Genomic DNA, 19,129 nt, shown 5'->3' with positions numbered 1-19,129 from the left:
TCGACGCACGTAAATAAGCGTAGAAAGCGGCAAAATAGCAGAAATCGTATCGCAATTTGTCCTGTGCAGTCTGGCCGTGTCTGCAATTTCGATTCGTAACCATGTAACGATCCAAGATCATTTTCTGTTCCTCTTTATCACGATCCATCGGATCAGCGTGCAACACTTAAAATACCCGGCTGTCTGACTTTCTCTCGACATCTTCTACTGTCAACGATAGGTCTGCGGAGTTCGTAAATTCCAGCTACACAGAAACAAACTGATTAAGATCGAGTTTAAACGTTTGCTTCTTGGAAAATTAAACGCTAATCATATATTCAGGGCTCTCTTACGCTTCTATACTAATCACCAGTATACTTTATCTTGGTCACGCTGCACGTTCCTGCTTATATTACTTTTTTTCAACTAACATTGCTGTTTATTGCTGTTAATAATCGGAGAAAAAAAATGATAAATAAAAAAATATTCGATCGTAAAATCTTTAAATATTACCTTTTTGAATTACTAACGATGGTTTGGTCGATGATAAGCTGAATTTAAATGGCATTTCACCATATTGGTGTAGAGATGAGTGTGCGCTAAAAGCAAGAAGCGAATAACGCTCGTCCGTACGTCGGTGACACTAGCATCGGTTCATCCATTATTCACCGTTCATCCATTTACTTCATTTACCTCGTTCACTTGGTTGTATCGCCACAAAAACCAGTAACCGGACACTCGTAACGCGCACGTCACGATTCAAGGAATGTGCCGTGGAAAATAAACGCAACAACACAGAAATCCCATTCCTGAGAAAGACCCTTTCTTCTTCATCTTTATTTTTTCATTGCTTTAGAAACTATTTTTCCCTTTTATCTTCTACTCACGAGTGAAGTCGGTTGAAGAAACCAGTTGATTCTCAATTTTCAGTTATTTTAAAATATAAAATAAATTTTATTTCTACTAATATATAATCGGGTTAATGCAATACGAATTTTAATAAAATACACATTTCTTGAAAGATTTACCCAACTATCAAGAACTATTTATTTATCGTTCATTGTATAACATATTGACAATAATAATAATAATTTAAAGGCACCAAAGTCTTCGGAAAACGGAGAAAGGTTCGGTATAAAATAAACTTCGACAATTAGTGGCCATTTGAATCGTTTATTGCTAATATAAATACCATTCTTTTACAGATCGAATCGACCCAATGACGGTCCATAATGCGCATAAAAAATATCGTCTAACCGAGTCTAATGATGGAATAATGCTACTGAGTTTGACAAGTTGTAATACGTTGAGAGGAATGGAGAAAAAGAAAGACCGAGACAGACAGAGATAAAGGAGAGAGAGAGAAAGAGAGAGAGAAAGAGTCAGAAGAAGAGAGACAAGAGAAAAAAGTGAAAGAACGAGGACTGCGACGAAGAATGTTCTCTTTTTCTTTTCAACCTTCACTTCGTCGAACAATCGTTTTATCGATCATCGAAAAAAAAAAAAAAGAAAATATATGATATATAATACATTTCCTTTATCGATCGCTGCACGAACATCCTCGTATTTTTATTCGTTTCAAATACCTGGCTATATTTCGACGTTTTTATCGTGTAGATCGAACGATTCTATATACGGCAATTAACTAATCATAAAATAAAATCTAAAAGCTATTCCACGGTGCTGTTTCGACGCTTTGTTCGTTTTCACGTTTCTTCGTTTTCCGTTTCGAGAAAGTGCAAAGAACTTCCTTGGCAAGTCTTCCGGTAATAACCGTGTCTTGAATCGGTCGACTTTTGTCTACTTGTATTTCCTAACGTACTTTCTTACTCTTCTTCTTTTTTTTTTTTTGCTTCTTTTCTTTTCGGCTACTGTTTTCTCTTTACTTTAGTTCTTCGTTGAATTTCCTTGTCACTTGCTTCTAATCGAGCAAGCTCAAACTTGCTTCATTAAGTACCTAATAACGAGTGGCACGATTAATTTGTACAAATTGCCTAAAGGACAGCGCGCGTGTTGAAAAAATTCAAGACTAACTTTTATTTACCTTATTCGACCATTTTTCCCTTTCTTAAGAAGATACGCACGAGATTGTTAATTATTCCTTAATGATTTATTTAAATATGGACAAGTTATCTTAATTTTATACATACTTTACACACGGCTCGAGAATTTTATACCAGCACTTCTCGAAATCGCTTAAAATACAGGAAGGTTGCGATCGATAAAATTCCTTTATTTCTTAATTAATCGACTTCGGTTCTGAACCATCGCTTCGATACGATGAATTCAAACGTCGAATTATCGAAATCACGTGATAAAAATCCTTTCGTCGAAGACGGAAAGATCTGGGTGACTGGAATCACTTCCGTGTTGTTCGCTGTACCAGCTAATTGGATCTAACTTCACTAACGCAGGCTAATTTCATTCGCGAGCGGAGAACGTCGCTGTGAACAAACACTGGATGTATTTCTTTAAAAGATCTCCATTGCACTATTTGAGCGTAAGATTCTCGCGAGTAAAGTCTATCATCGTAAATCAAGTCCAGGATTTTTAACAAAAAAAACTACACAGATATACCTGCAATGTATGTACTTTTGTGTATAAGAAAACAGCAACGAGAGAATGACGATTGCATTCTCGCTACTGGTCACTGAACACATTTTTAGTAGCTTCTTTTAAAAATCCTTCTAACCATTCGACGAAATCAGAATTGATCCGTCAAAGAATGCACAATGTCTCTATGTTTAAATAAGTAAGAATTGCTTACTATAAAATTAGCGTAGAAGCGATTGAATCCTCGAGGTTCCTTCATAAAAGTTCAAAATTCCTTTGGATCCAAGTATCTTCCCTTTCATTTAAATTAATTAAAATGTTATTCAGAAATTAGCAAAGAAACGGTCTCGTCTTGCAAACATTTCAGACGAACGCGATTCAATTGCATTTTAGGCAACACTTCACGAAGATTGTCGAGTTCTGACAGTTCAGGAATCTCCTTCGAGGATCACTCTAAGGAACTCTCCCTGCGGAAGCTAGGACGATCCGCGCGGTTGTTGCGGTTGTTGCTGTTGTTGTTGCGTGTAGAATCCGAATGGCCTAGATTCTGCTGTCGTCGGAGAAAACGATGCACCGGTGTTCATCGACGAAGAAGAAATGGATGGACCAGATCCTGAGGCTCGATGCGCTGAGGATTTCTGTTGATTCACACTCGCGATCGTCTGTTGGGATCTAAGAGGAACCGGAAGTGGCCGTTGGACTTTCCGACCGTGATGATGACCGGTAGTACGATATCCTTGGTGACCGGGACCCGTTGGTCTTAACCGAGGTCGTCCTGGACCGCGTCGAATCGTTGGTGCTCCTCCTCTGCCTGGAAGAGGGCCCAATGTTCCCACTGATCCCAATGGACCTACCGAACTGGGACCATCACCTTCTGTCGAACCGGAAGTTCCTTGTACCCCTATAACATCAAATAATCATCTTTAAAATGTTACCTTTTACGTTATTCGTTTACATACACTGCACAGTCTGGTAACTGTAAAACTATTCAAAGATATTCAATTCTTGCACACTATTTAATCGACGACGACGTCTATTTTATTTTGTTCTATTAGCTTCTGTAAATTAAGTAGCTTGTCGTCAAGTACAAACAAATACAAACGATATTTATCCATACTATGATGTTCATCCGCCAAAGCTGCTACAAATAACATTTCTATACCGCCTCACAAAATACAACTAAATCAAACAAAGTCCATAACTCAGTATAGATAAAAGGAGAAAGATTCGGAAGAAGAAGTTGAAGAAGATTGCCGAGGTCGAATTTCTTAAATACGAAGAGCCCCACGTTTCCAGAACTACAATCATCAGAGACCAAACGTCGAATCGATGAAAGGTTATCGTACGCAAGGAACGTTCTCAATGCGCCGTAGAGAATCGATTGGAAGTTTGTTGGCGCGAAGATCACCGGAGAAAATCGGCGTGCTCGACGCGCGATGGAGACGATAGGTCGCAAGGTAACAAGCGAGATGCCTTAGAGGTACGAATTTCGCGGGAAAGAGGACGCGAACACCACGCGGGCTCCTGCAACTTTTCACGATTATAATGGCAGATGCAGGGTACGAACAGGGCCCTCCATTTAACGTGGAGTGGTCTGACCAGTTAATCGGTTATTCACCGGTACACCGCGGCACGGTACGAAGACAAACTCGAGGATCGTGTCACGGTATCTATTCGACTGATGGTAAGCGCAGGAGCCGGCCACGAGGACGAGCACGCGGGGCCAGGAGAAGGTAGAAGAATTTAATGAGATAGCGAGAGAGAAAAATTCTGGCTAGCGGAGGAGGAGGGTGAGTGACAGGGTCGGAGGTCAGTAGCCGAGCAAGGATGTACAAGAGGACGTTTTCTCTCTCTTTCCAGCTATTTCTCTCCCTTCTTTTCTTTCTTTCCATCCTTCCTTCTCTCTCTCTCTCTCTCTTTCCTTTTTCCCTTTCTTCCTTCCTTCCTTCCTTTCCTTTCGCCTATTCTTTTTCCCTTTTTCCCATTCGCACACAGGCTTCGCGCTCGTTCGAGTCGTCGACATTCCTTGGCACGTTTTCGATCCTTTCAGGAGACGCTCTTCAGCCACCTCGGCGAAAGAGAGGAAGTTGAAGTGGCCACTCGGCAACAAAAGGCTGAAGAAGGTAGGAAAAGCACGAGGGACTCGTTTTCTCATTATAGCAGGCGCGCTTTTCTGGTTTTCCGTGCGCTCGATTCTAACGAGATTCCCAAGCAGCGCTTCTGCATGCGGATCCTCGAACGCGTACGCCAGTTCCTTCGGATAACAAAGAGCGTCCTGGAGGTGTACTTGGTGCTGCTGACGCGATCGCAGTTTGCAGAGCGTTGAACCACTTCTAAAGGAAGTAGTAAGGGGGAAATGGTAAAAGAAAAGTAAGGGCGTTGAACGTTTTCGTACAAATGTAAGAGATGTTCGCCGCAATTGAAGAGAAACAGCCGTTTACGGTATCGTTAAGTTTGTGTGTTTGCCGCCGTCAGTAGTGAATAAAAAGAATTATGCACATGGTATCGTTTGAAAATGTCAAGGTGAGTTTTAACCTTTTACTAAATCAAACATTCTTTGACCATGTTATAATTGAAGAACATTTGTTTCGTCTGCAAGTAATATTTAACGCTTTCAAGACTGAGCGTTGAGAGAAAATTCGTTTATTGATTATCAATAGCAATAAATAACAATTTTGGTTCAGGAAAAATAGTATACACAGGAAAGTTTAACGCGAGAGAATTAGTATATCAATGTGTTCCTAAAATTAAAAACTAACTATTTTAATATCCAGAATAAGATTAACGAAAAACCAAGTGTTGAAAACTTTTAGCAAATCCTAACTCGACATTCAGTCTACCATAACATGATCGTTCAACGAAAACCTAAAGGGAGAAACGAAGAAAGAGGGGAAAATGAAGGGAGAGCGGATGCCTAATTGGTTTAATATTCAACCTAGAGCGAAATCTGAAGGGAAGAAAGAACACCGAGGGGTCGGTTAAAATATTTTCGCATATCGAGGGTCCCGCGATTCCCGCGAGAAGCACGCGTGGGTTAGATCCGTGGCGGGAGATAGAGTTTGGTGTACGCGTACGAATAGGAGGGTTCTCGAGAAGTTTCGAGGTAGCTGGAAGGACGAATGGAACGCGAGGATCCGCGGAATGTCGACCGTCCGGCTGGCAATATCCTTGCCCCGTCCTATCTTCCCGCATTATCCTGCCGTATCTCAGCCGTACAGCACACAGCCAAACTCTCATTCCCTGCCCCTTTTCGTCCTTTGCCATGGCGCGGCTTCTTTCGCGGTGTCTCGAGATGCTCTCTCGCCTCGAGCACCCTGGAACCGGAGAAAATTATTGCATTCTAAAGCAGAAGACAGTGAAATAGTTTTGCCGCTACCCTCCGGCTAAACGACCGTCGTTCCTGCCCAATGAGGATAATGAATCGTCAGATTCTCGTTATCGTAATGCCGACGAATGGCCTCTCAACTAAGGGAAGGTGTTTTGATGTCCCTGAGAGAGAGAGAAAGAGAGGGAGAGAAAGAGAGGAGTTTTCGGTGATTCTGAAAGGACTGGATTATCGGAACATTTCGAAATGATCCTTTGAGGTACGATACACTAGCGTGTACAAGTATTTGAACGTTGACTCTCCAAATTCTTCTCGTACGATGAACAAAAATAAACGATTAACTGGCTAAATGTTAAACGTAAGTATTTTTAGCAGGATTGCCTTTCATCAATAATTGAGAAAAATACATTTTTCGAAAAGTTTGATAAAAACTCGGTACCGAGAGGCTCAAGAGCAATTATATTCTACGTCTGATAACATTTCAGAGAGAAAGAACAATTGGATTGAATGGTAGGTAGCTGAATCATCGCGGAAGTAGGAAGCTCGTAGCTACAGAGGTTGTCTCAACCACTCGAACTGGTTGGAATTACTTTCCGTTACATGACACGGAAATATGATGAAAGCAATGCGGACGAACAAGATGACACGGTACGGTACGGTACGGTGAGGTACGGCACGAATCCACAAAATCCAACCCTCTTAGACCCCTATTCTCGATGCAAGCAGGACTACCTACTCGTGGCGAAAAATTATGCAAACGGTTACTCGAACGACGAACACGCCGATGCCTGGATATTTGTAATTTAACTAACGAAATTTGATCGACTCTGGGGAACGAAGATCGAACGAGATTCGATGGAAACCGTTGATTTCGTTACATTTGTAGATATGTTAACGAGAATGGGTTTCTTCGAGAAGTATAGTGCGAGCAGAATTTTAGAAACGCAAATGAGAAAAGAGAACGTCTCGCGGAGAAGAGTGCGCGTTATATCGCTTACTTTCGTGGATGCATCGATCGATATGTCTTGCTGTTATTCGCAAAATATATCTGAAATGGAATCTTTTATCGTCTCGCGATACGAAAGGACAGAAGATAATGTATTTTCATTAGAGTTCAAACAAATCAGAAAATGCAGTGTCGTCTTTTGTTGTGCATTTTAAATTACCAATTGTAAGATAAGGTCAAATAACCAGTGCGTGAAAACCTATAATCAGCAAATAAAGTTAATAGAATAATATTGACAGAAATGATCGATACTAACGAGACAGAATCGTATATCAGACTAATGAGGCGTTGTTTCGCGGGATAAAGGTCACATTACACAAAATAATAGGAATACATTTTTTCCTTAATGACAAATCCAAAGATTTTTATAAAAGATATAATAACGCAATATCTATATACGTAGATGGACAGTGTAAATTGAATTTGTAGAAGATATGCTTTAGTTGGCAGAACTTATGCAGCTATTTAATACTAAAAAAGAATCACCGATGGAAATAATCCGCGGAAACTGTAAAGCAAAAGAAACATAAGGAAAATGAATAGAGGAGAGGAAAAAACGAGGCAAAAGAAAGGGGGCAGAGTAACGAAGTGATAGTCGAAAGGGGAAGGTAGAAAAGATGGAGAGGGGTGCGAGCGAGTTCCAAAAACCTAAGAAGAACATCATCGATCGCAGCTGTCGCGTTCGCTCCGCACCTGCTATTGTCCGCTCGCCTTCCAGTCGACGACAAGTGAGAGAGGGAACGACCCCTTTCCTTTCCGTATATATAACACGAAATAGCGTACGAGCGAGCGCGCGTGCATGAAGGTGGCGTGTACGTTGCCCGCGTAAACTTCGGTCCACGTGTCGTTGCGTGAGGGCCACCTAAGTGCGGCTCGCTTTCGTCGGGCCCTCTTCTCGCTCCTCTTTTTCTCCTTCGCTTCTATCTCTCTCTATCTTGCTTACTCGTGGAACTTTCTTTCCTCTCCTTCTTTGTCGTTCGAAACTTGCATCTCGCACGACACAATGCGTTATGCAACGATAGGATCGCGGCACCGAATTAATCTTCCAAATAGTCGACCATCAAAATAACGTTTCAAATATAATTTGAAGTAGCTTGACACGAACCGTTCCGTAATAGTTTCGAATAAATAATTAATAAAAATAATTATAGAAAATGTGTAAATGTATAGAAATATCATTCGGTTATCTTCGGTAAAAAATTTGCAAGGACTACTTACAAGATTTAATGTTATTTATGATTTAATGTTATTATTGTTAAAACTTTCAGTCTTCTCGAGCACATTCACCCGTCAATAATCATCACGTATATACACGTGTAACCTAATAAAGAAAAAGAGAAAACAAAACCAGAATAAAGAGCCCCAAGTCCATCTAAACCCGTCATCCTCGTCAATTCAAACCACACTTCATTCTTGCAAAACAGAACATGACCACTGACCAAGTAACAAAAAAACCAAGATATCCCCGTCCCAGAAGACGCTACATAGTACTTGAACGTATGAAAACTGCGGGCGAAAGAGTGAGTCACAAAGAGGGTGGATATCTCCAAGGGTAAATCGCGTACCCTTAGGAAGAGCGCCAACTGTTCGTCGCAACACTTGCGCGCACATGTAACCGCGAGGGAATTTCGGTGGATTTCACGTCAGTCAAGGGATATTCGCGGTGCCCAGGGGTGTTTTCTTTTCGCACCGAGACCAAAATCCCATGAGAACTGAACCAAGTGGTGCAGTAGATGCAAAGGGGGGCTCTGGATCTATGAAAGAGTCAGTCGGGATTAACGGTGTATCGATTTGAGGGTGCGTCACGAAAAGTCATTTGGATCAGGCAAGGGGGACATTTCGAGTCGGCCCCCGAAAGTTCTTGCTTAATCCTCTTAGCCGTATCGTCCAATACTCTACCAGAGTCAGCATGCGTTTCTCAGCGATTTAAGCTCGAGTTTCAAAGGTGAATGTTGTTGAACCGCTTGAAATCTAACTGTGTTCATAGAAAATTCTCTTCCCGAACGTATTACGCATTCTGCAGTGTACAAATAGGGATATTAGATAATTGTTAATCTCGTTGATGATCTTCATTATTCGTGGTAACGGATTACGAGTAATGCATATTTTATATTAATGACTCGTTGCGTTACGTCCAAAGTGCATGCTTAAATATTCATTAGGAGACATTATACAATTTCGCGTATCGGCGATGAATCTACTCATTCAACTGGATTAAGTGATCTAATCTATATTTCTGTACGTTCCTGTGAAAAATCCTTGGCACGAATTATTATACAGCTACTAATGCACTTTAATTTTTTAATAGGTTTTAGCCTATCCACCATCAACGATAGTGGATACTCCTGCCTTTTAAGCGACAAATCTAATATACTGAATACTTGCCATGTTGTAGAGTGTGATCGTTAGCTGTACCACTACTGGTCGGAGATAAAGATACCGGTGATTGAGGACTGCCACCAAGACCTTTGGACGGTGGATGAAGCAGAAGGAGGCCTCGACCCTTTCCTCCAACGGGTCCTCCTCTACGAGAACCACGAGGTCTTCCCCTCTTGCTAGTACCACGAATCGTAGGCCTCATCCGAACGCTACTTCCGCTGCTGAAAGACATGTGGTGATCGAGACGGTTGACTTTTCCAGGATCTGCAAACTGACCCGCTCGAGATTGTCGACTGTCGCCAGAAGATACTCCCACTGGACCATCCACATCGACAACCAGGCCATCGTTGCTCGTCTCGTCCTGAACATATTAAAGTATTTCGGATTTATTAATTCTATTATATTATCATTTTTGACAGATCTAATGCGTCGTCAATTCTTGAACAGTACTGACACATACCTCTGATTTAACAGGACTGGTTGGTACGCTATAGTCGTCTGCGTTATCGAGGATCTGTTGATGATTATTAATCTGATATGATGGAACACCACCACTGACTAGTGTGCTTTCATTGGAATTAGCTTGAACAATGTCGCCAATCTTGTCACCGTTAGCATCAGACAGACAAGGCTTCTTTACATCACTCTGATAAAAAGTCAGAAAAAAAATAAGAATAAAAAGATAGAAATTAAGGAAAAATAAGAAACATTCCATTAATAATGGGAAAAATTGAGGATGAAAAAGAAAATAGCGGCACTAAGGGCGCCAGGCTTACCTTGACCGGAAGCGCGGTTAACTTCCTCTTCCGGTCTCTCTCCTTGTGGTATAAGTTCGACTCAAGTCGGGTATCCTCCGCGTGCTGCTTTCTTTCCTCGCTCCGTTGGCTGTCTGAAATATACGGACAGGCTTATATACGGGGACGTTCGTTACTTCTTTTCTTATTATTATTCGTTATTAGAGCATTAGCATAACCTAACGAGCATAATGTAATTGCATCCACGCTCTTTCCTTCCCCTATCTTCTCTCTTTCCCTTTCTCTCTATCTTATTGTGTGCCAGCTTGCGTCCCGGTACGAGAATACAACTGAAATCGCGCTTCAGCAAGCAAAAATGCAGTATAGTATTCTTTATTTACATTCAAACTTTCATTCAGCAAGATTATAGAGTTGCTTGTTTTATAATATCCTTGGCTATTCATTTTACCCATTCACACTTCAATAATTGTAAACATGTCATAATAATGTAATAAATTAAATTGTAAAAAATCGTTAATAAATCAATTAACGCTCGAATAAAAATTAAATAAAAATATTCACATTTGGCTTCGATTTCCTCGTCGTCTAACAAAAGAGAAACGACTTCCTTGGGCTTCAGTGTGTCTGGTTTGAAATTTCCTCCACTAATTACCATACGTTGTATCTGCAAAAATTTTAAAATTACATTTCTTTTACTATTAAAAAATTTAATCTTTCGAGGCTGATTCTGATGTAAATTTTCAATTTTGAATCAAGTGTACCTCACTCTTTTCTCGAGCACGTTGCAGTATCCTTTCCTCGATAGTTCCCTTGCAAATTAATCGATATACTGTAACCTGTTTCGTTTGACCCAGCCTATGGGCTCGATCCATAGCTTGCTGATCCACCGTAGGATTCCAGTCGCTATCGTAAAAGATTACCTGTGAAATAAGATTTATTTCTATTGCAGTTAAATCATCATTCATGAAAAAATGTGTACAACTGCTTTCGTGGTAAAAAATACCATCTTTTAATACAAAAATTAATGATTGAAATTCAGATCATATTTATATATCATACGCGACGCTCTAAATAAGGACACTTCTCTTTCCACTCGATATTCGAACGAGGGCATATGCAAATCGTAGGCTTCGCTAAATTAATGCCTGCAGTCTATGTTCGTGCACTTTCGTACTTAACAGAATGTAGTTTCGGCAATGCAGGAGAACGACCCTGACTAAAGATTCTTATCGATTCTACCATTAATCTGTGGTATCACTTTATTTGTAATCAAGATATACGATCTACCGTCACAGTTTCTTTGGACAGAGGAGAAACTTATGCGAGTAAAATTACGTTGTAATTAAAATCACAATAGACTGTCTCATCGATGAATACGTTCTTGCAGGAAAAGACCAATTTATTCAATTATTTTATCAGCAAATCGTAATGATATAGTTTTATATATGATCTAAGAATATTCTATAAATCTTTATCTATCATGTGTATTTGTACTTTTTTAAAGTGTTTTCATGTATCACGCAAGACGATATTAGATTATGTAGGATATCAGCCTTGTTAAATCGATGATGGCAAAGTTGAAATAGTAGAAAAGCCAATGCATATCGTGATTAAACGTTATCTCGATAAAAAAATAGAATCGCCATTTCTCACGCTATGCTCCTTCGTTTTCGATCAATTACAATCGTTCCCTAAGTTTCGTGCTATTTGTCCTGGACGTCGAAAGAAAAAACAAAAGGCGAACGCCCGACTTTGTGAAATCGTAAGATGAATACGTACAAGGTACGAACCGATAAAGCATAGTATAAGATTACTAACCGTATCTGCTGCAGTAAGGTTTATTCCCAGGCCCCCGGCTCGAGTACTCAGCAGAAAGACGAATATGTCCGCCCTGAAACACGAAACAGTCCATGTAGATCGAACAGTCGAGTACGACACGTTTTGCATGTAAATTAATTCGGTACGCTGGTGGTGCACTTAGAGGATTTCCAGTATGAAATATATAATCTGAATATGTTTTATCGCTTTCAAGATTTCCATGATCCGATTGTAATTTTGATAATTGGAAACATAGGTGAAAGGATATTACATTTTTCTTCTTTGCTTTTTCGAAATTCAACTTAGGTTTGAAATAGAATATGTTAACAGATAATGACATGGCTAAAATGGCATTCATGGCGGGCAGCCAAAGCTGCAGCTGTCTACAAGATAGGACCGATTTGCCAATTAATTCGCGTGTTAGTGACAAGGAATGACATGCTAAGAGGCAGCGCCTTATACATGCAACATGATGCGTAGTTGATATATATTTTAAGCAGCACTAAGAAAAAATTCATTCGGTTTATTAATGATATATTCTCATTAAATTAATAGACGACGCTCGTTTCGATCAATAGGTATTACAACTTTTAACCGGCATAAAATTACATGCGAAATATTTACAAATTTCCATAAAATAATCTAAAATTCTATGTTATCCAAAAATTAAGAAAGAAATATAACAGTTACCTTTTTTGAAAGTCTGCAACCATATCTCGTCGATCTGAGATTTTAGAAGAACCGTCTAATCTCATAAAAGTATGTTTCCTATGATACATGTACTCCTGCAATGAAGACATGATATAAAATCTTGTAATGACTATTTCTTCAAAGATCCAGATTAAGTAAAAATACCTCTAACAAATCGATCATTTTTGTCATCTGAGAGTAAATAAGGACTCGATGGCCTTGTTCTTTAAGACGACGTAAAAGACTATCCAAAACAGAAAGTTTCCCAGCATCTGTTACTAAAGTTTGCTTATCTATAACAATATTAAAAATAAAAAGAATGTTGTATTAAAATGCATATGAAAAATCTACTACAAATCAAACAAAATTCTTACCCGGTACTATAATATTTGACCATCCATTTATAGGAGTACATGCAGAGATTCCACCATGCGGTTCTACAGAAAATGTTGACGTCATCTGTGTTAAACGAAAGCTCGAGTTCTCTTGTGACGCTGTAATAGAAAAAGCTCGTTCACAGCCAAGCCAAAGAAGTCGTTGACCAAACTTCCCACCACATTCTTCGTGCCTTCTCCATGCGCACGCTGCAGAACTATTACTAACGTATAATTTTCGAGGACTAGCTTGTACCTGAAATTAATATTCATTAATTATATTAGATTTTCCATTGTTTTAATTTTGAATTGATTTATTGTATCAATTTAAAAACCTTAGGAAAAGTATCGCAAATAAATGGTGGAATGGTGGTCTGTTGACAATGTCTCATTATTGGTGGCCTAGGAAAATGGGGATGCTCCGGTAACAAAGTCACTTTTGAGTCTTCTTGTTCAGCTTTGGTAGAAGGGAGTATTCTCTGCAATATATACATATATATACCTTAATTGGATTAACCCATCAAATAAATATAAGAAAGAAAAAATAATATTAATTCTATACCTTCAATAATTGATTAGCAACTTTTTTACTGCTACGTAAAATTCGATGAGCGACAGTCTCGGGCATTGAATGAATAACATGAGTTGTATGCGTATATACAGGTTCTCCTTCAATTATCTTTCTTGTGAATATTAAATCCTGCAATGTATTCGTTGATGAGTCGATTTTTCTAGATAAAAGGAACATCTGGTTCATAGGTATCTCTGTTCTCTCGTCAGCATTCCAATCCTCCCAGTAATGCATCATTTTTATTCTCCTCTCCATTATAGTTGCGAGACACAATCTAAGCGTAAATGATAAAATAAATATTGTAAAATGTAGTATACTATATACAAGATCATAAAAGAAAAGATTCATTACTTCTAGGGTAGATAATACCCTACCCTAATACGACCAAATGATGAAAAAGTGTCCTAATAAATATGGGTCAAAAAATTAATATTTTCAAAATTATAAACAATTTTTTATTTCGGTTGAGCGACATTTTCATTTAAGGAGCTGCCATATCATGTGGAAACAAAGGGTTGTCGTTATCATTTCTTCTTTTCTTGGTTACAGAATATTTTTTAACATATTCTTCTTCCATTTCCACAAACGCTTGACATTTTCCTACCTGAAAATTGTGTACTCTTTCAAAAAATCCTAGACATGTTCTAGCTATTTCACTGGCATTTTGTATTTTCCGACGTATTTGATCTATGTTATTGATTATTGAAGAGTACACTATAAGAAAATCATCCACTTTAACCGAAACAAAAAATTGTTTGTAACTTTAAAAATATTAATTTTTTGAGCCAAATTTGTTCGGACTCTTTTTCATCATTTGGAGAGTATGATCTACCTTAGACGTAATAAGTCCTTTTTTTTAATTACTCCGTATTTAACATAAAGAGTTATGTACCTGAATATAATACCAACGATAAACACTTTATTCATTTCCATTGGGGACAAATTTATAAATCTACTAAAAGAAAAAGAATTTTGGGAAAAGCTTCCATTGCCATCATGAAGAGTCCGATGTATATATTCAGTAGCAAATATAAACAGCTTATTATACAACAAGTAATCTTTAGATGGCAATGAGAGGTGCCTCAATCCTTCTGTATATAATAATGCAGGCATTTCATAATATTCAGTGTGCATGAAAAATGGAGATTTTGCATCTCTACGCTCAAAGAGTTCTGGATGATTGCAAACCTAAAATTAATGAAATAAATATTAATATGGCGTGTGGATAACATCAAGAATATGTTAAATTTTAAATATATCGATTATTACCTTTCGGAATTGCATGACTAGATTCATAAGATTTGATGTGAAATTTTTATCATTGGATGCAGTGTCACCACCACCCACTGTATAGTGTAAGAGATCTTCTATCCTAATCTTCTTTTTCAATGCTGTCCAAAAAATACATTATGATTTTTTAATACTATAAAAAACGTAAACTCCTAATATGTAAAAACATTACATTCTTACCTGAATAAAGTAACTTTTGACGAGTAGTAAGAGGACAATATACCATCACTTCAATTTTATCAGACAATTCATTCTCTACATCTTTCTTTATTCGACGTAACATGAAAGGCTTCAAAATCATATGTAATCTTGATAAATGCTCTAAATATAAGGAAAAAGTGTTAGTGAAATATTATTTTACTATATCATTAAATAAGAGATATACAACAAAAATATATTACTCTCGTCAATCCCCGTTTTATTTTCTGCATGACTCTCGATATCTTTAGAAAACCATTCGTTAAATTCATCGTGAGAATCAAATAAGGTAGGCATTATAAAATGTAACAAAGCCCATAATTCTGCCATGCTGTTTTGAATAGGTGTGCCACTAAGTAACAATCTATTGCGACAGCTGAATCCAAGCAATAATTTCCATCTCATACTGTAAAATAGATATTATAATATCATTCCTATAAAATATAAATAAACATTCGAGTAAACACCAACCTGCTGGTACTTTTTATAGCTTGTGCTTCATCTAGGATCATATATTGCCACTTTATTCTATTGAAGTACTTGTAATCAGTAATAACTAATTGATAACTCGTTATCACTACATGAAATGAAGCTTCTTTCGTATGTAGATCTTTAGTATCCCAAAACTGTCTTAGTATTTTACGCTCTTGTGGATTGCCCCAATAAGGAACTACTTTAAACATTGGGACAAATCGTGCCATTTCTTGCTGCCAATTATGTAACGTCGAAGCCGGTGATATGATTAAAAATGGTCCCCATACAGCTACCAAAAAGTAAATTCATTATATTACAATAAACAATTTTAAATGTTTTTGAAGTACACAGATTCGAGTATTTATTAAGTAACTTACAATATTTTTCAGCGACATGACACAAAAATGCTATGGATTGTACAGTTTTTCCTAAACCCATTTCATCTGCCAAAATTCCACTAATACCCTAAAGAAAATGTCAAGAATATTTACATAAATACATTTCTGATATTGCATTATATATTACAAGAATTTAATACGTGCACCAACCTGATCATACAAATTAGCTAACCAATTCATTCCTTTCAGTTGATAACCTTTAAGGTTTCCTTTAAAAATCGAAGGTTGTGGATGTTCTAAATTTTCGGGTGTATCGCTAAGCCGTAGTTCCTGAGATGCGGTTGCCGTATCGAACTGTTTTGCCCGAGCTTTTTCATTATCAAATGCTTCTGTAGCATTCTTTTTTGCTTTTTGTTTCATAGCTTCACTGTTTGTACATACATCAAAACATGCCAATATATAACATATATTTGTTTACCAGTATGTATAAAAAAAATAACAAATTTACCTATCGTAATCATCAATTCCAACAAGTCTTGGATTTTTTTCTTCGTCTAATTGATTTAAAATCCGCAGTTGCTCTTCAGGAGAAGCTTTCCCCAATTTTCGAGACATAAAATGTGCATAAAGTTCAGTTTGTGTAATAAGAAAATTTAATTTCCTTTGTTGTCGTTTCGCCTAAATTGTGAAATAAGATAAATAAAGTGTATTTGCATTTTGCGTTATAAATAAAACATACTATATAAATATAACCAGTGTTAATCACCTCAATAAGCTCTACATCCATTTTTCGCTGCTCTTCAGCTTCCTTCTCTAATCTTCTTCTTGTTTCACGTTCGACTCGGTCATAACGTTTCCAGTAAGATTGCATTTCTCTTGTGAGGCGTTTAGCTCTCCATATAGTTTCTTTCATATTCTTTTGAGACTGTAAAATGTAAAAAAATAAATTGTTTCAAAAAATGATTTTGCATATAAACAAATAACAATGAATATAGTAATACACACTTGCATAGCTTTTTGTCTCCAATATTTCATACAATGCTGTGCTACTTTTTTACAACTAATTAATATTTCCTTATGATTATTGGTTTTTGCCCTTTGTACTTTTCCCAGTTCTTTTTTGGACATCATTACCCAAATTTTTCTTCTTCTCATAGCCATCACTTCTGGACTTTTATTGTTATGCTTTTTTCTGCCACGCTGGCGTGGTTGATGGCGCATTATTGCTTCCAATTCAGCTTCATCTAATTCTTCTTCTCTAGGAATTGTACGATCCCACTCATCATCTGGATAATCGCCTTCCTAAAATATTTATAACAGCATTTTATTTCTGAAATACATTGTATCAATTTTTATTCTACGTACAGGATAATCTTCCAAAGATCTATGGCGTGGTAATTTCTCCTTTTTTATTTTCATAACTTTTTTTTCTGGCTTCTTCTCTTTCTTCTTTTTATTTCCAACTATTAATTTTTGATGTTCTAAGAACCTATCGTAATTGGATAATAATCCAGCACTATAATATTGATATTGAATATTCTGAAAACAAAAATTTTATAATATTAACAATTCTATATGTATATTTTGCTGATTTTAATTTAAACTTTAATTTCACCTCTGGTTTTTGGTAAAAACGTGCTTGATATTTTTTTCTAAGTATGTGAAACTTTAACATTTCCTGAAAATCTTCTTCTGTAATTGGGCTATCTGTATCAGATCCTGAAGCTGAGCTATCCGATGAGTCACTTAATAGGATATCCTGCAACCAACGACGTTCTTCTCCCACACTTGACATGTTATATAGCCTCAGTTTATTAATTCGTTCCTCTGTAAAATTAATAGTTATGAAATTATTTGTACAAAGTGTAGAATGACCTTTTATAAAAAAATCTACAAACCTTCTTTTCGAATCAGAACATTATCGAGATAATTATCTGATCCTTCAGAAGATTCCGATGATACAGATTTATCATCCTCGCTGTAAATATCAACAAAGTAACAATTTTTTATAAGATTCCTTATAATTCTTACTTCATAAAATATAAAAAAGAAGCTACCTAGTAGGGTCTTGAAACAATTCATTAATTTGCCTTAAAAAGGGCTGTACATTAAGACTACGCTCCAATCTTTGCAGATGCAAAGGAGCAGCCATTTCCGCTTCCAACCTCATTGTGTTTGCTCTATCTGTCATTACCAGTTTGTATAAAATTCAACAACCTACAATAATGAAAGCATATCGTCAGTAATAGATATTGGAATCTCTTATTAGTATAAAAGAATCAATCTCTATCGTATCTTTTATAACATATCATATTCAGTAGATCTAATAGCAAAAAGAACTATTCAAAGTTGCAAGCTTCATTTAATGAATCACTCAATGAAATTTATTAAAAATATTAGTATTAGTGAGCCCGTTGTCAAGGAAACAAATATTTTATCTGTAATAGTACGAACCTAATATGACCCTGTGGTTATTTGACATTTCATAAAACATATTAAATGATTTTGGTGATACATGTTACATAGACAACAGGAAATTTTTTTTTACGTAATTCGTACGCAGCATGTAGCAAAATAAAAACATCTATCTTGCGTTTTGTATTAGTAAAGCATATAGGATTTTGCTGCTTACTGCATTGCCACAATGCTAGATTGTTTATTTTGTGTTTCCTGTAACGGGCAATACATGTTAAAGGCATGTAACCGCCGTATGGAATTGTATGTAACCAATTACATTATATAAGGTGAATGACACGATGAATCGAGCTGGTGCGGTTATAATTTCGCGAAATTATTCGATAGTTTTGGATCACCTTCGGTTTGGTTAGAAGTAGCCCCACTTATTTAGCACGTAAGATAGGGTCGACCGCGAGGAAATGATTCCCTTTGTTCACATCGAAATTGGGTGTATCAGACGGAGGGAAATACATAGTAGAAAGAAGCCTAGAGAACGCAGACATTTGGCGTGCCATAAAACCAGGGCAGGGATAGGGCATATTGTTGGCCACCATTTTTGTTTTCAGTAGGTGGCGCCAGCTTAACCAACGTATAGGAGAACCATAGCTCTGTCCATAGCTTTACCAACGTTTATTGCCACGACCTAATAATTTTATTGTTTATTTAAATTTAATATCATACATATTGTTGTATCTCATAATATTTCATACATGTTATTTTAATGTCTTAATGCAATTTGCTGTCAAAAATTTCTTTTATTGTATACCATCGGCCTAAAAGAAATTATAACGATAAACAATTGTAATTTAATTTTATGATAAAATAAAATTTCATTTATATTTGATTTTGTAATATTTGAATTATATAAAAAAAATAAGTATTTTTTTCATAGTATTCTGTATTAAAATATACAAAACTTACT

At 37.0% G+C, this 19,129-nt stretch overlaps 1 protein-coding gene and 2 long non-coding RNA genes across 6 annotated transcripts; 2 read left to right on the top strand and 1 right to left on the bottom strand.

Moving 5' to 3' along the window:
* Positions 1–1,132: 1,132 nt before the first annotated feature.
* Positions 1,133–18,767, bottom strand: LOC100746607 (chromatin-remodeling ATPase INO80). 4 transcript variants are annotated; one of them, XM_012383813.3, is made up of 28 exons: positions 18,485–18,767; positions 18,205–18,420; positions 17,808–17,967; positions 17,649–17,728; positions 17,366–17,577; positions 17,116–17,289; positions 16,756–17,052; positions 16,517–16,675; positions 16,259–16,428; positions 15,961–16,177; positions 15,790–15,877; positions 15,410–15,701; positions 15,142–15,344; positions 14,921–15,061; positions 14,720–14,841; positions 14,343–14,638; positions 13,442–13,724; positions 13,215–13,358; positions 12,880–13,135; positions 12,671–12,798; positions 12,506–12,600; positions 11,816–11,888; positions 10,759–10,917; positions 10,559–10,661; positions 10,019–10,131; positions 9,703–9,888; positions 9,249–9,603; positions 3,009–3,433 (listed from the first exon to the last, which is right to left on the bottom strand). In XM_012383813.3, the coding sequence occupies exons 3-28, from the start codon at positions 17,939–17,941 to the stop codon at positions 3,009–3,011; spliced, it is 4,905 nt and encodes a 1,634-aa protein (XP_012239236.1). In that variant the 5' UTR covers positions 17,942–17,967; positions 18,205–18,420; positions 18,485–18,767. The 4 variants fall into 4 exon arrangements, with proteins under 4 accessions (XP_024222286.1, XP_012239236.1, XP_012239237.1 ...); XM_012383814.3 differs by having other exon boundaries at positions 18,564–18,767; XM_003488247.4 differs by lacking the exon at positions 18,205–18,420 and having other exon boundaries at positions 18,564–18,767.
* Positions 9,480–10,425, top strand: LOC117151466. The gene is made up of 2 exons (XR_004461431.1): positions 9,480–9,617; positions 9,717–10,425. It is a non-coding gene; the product is annotated as an uncharacterized LOC117151466 (long non-coding RNA).
* Positions 11,884–12,925, top strand: LOC117151468. Its single transcript, XR_004461432.1, has 2 exons — positions 11,884–12,071; positions 12,146–12,925. It is a non-coding gene; the product is annotated as an uncharacterized LOC117151468 (long non-coding RNA).
* Positions 18,768–19,129: the final 362 nt, after the last annotated feature.

This window comes from Bombus impatiens, unplaced genomic scaffold (genome assembly GCF_000188095.3).
Source record: "Bombus impatiens unplaced genomic scaffold, BIMP_2.2 scf_0219, whole genome shotgun sequence".
NCBI classification, from domain to species: Eukaryota; Metazoa; Arthropoda; class Insecta; order Hymenoptera; family Apidae; genus Bombus; species Bombus impatiens.
Note: the sequence above shows the minus strand (reverse complement) of the source record. Positions and strands in the feature narration are given on the sequence as shown.

Bases quoted from the DNA above. Each gene is read 5' to 3' on its own strand.
- LOC100746607 (XM_012383813.3), bottom strand. From the start codon at position 17,941: ATGACAGATAGAGCAAACACAATGAGGTTGGAAGCGGAAATGGCTGCT. The intron at 10,918-11,815 runs GTTAGTAATCTT...CTTATTTCACAG, and splicing joins ACCTTACTGCAGCAGATACG to GTAATCTTTTACGATAGCGA. The intron at 10,662-10,758 runs GTACACTTGATT...AAATTTTTGCAG, and splicing joins GTGCTCGAGAAAAGAGTGAG to ATACAACGTATGGTAATTAG.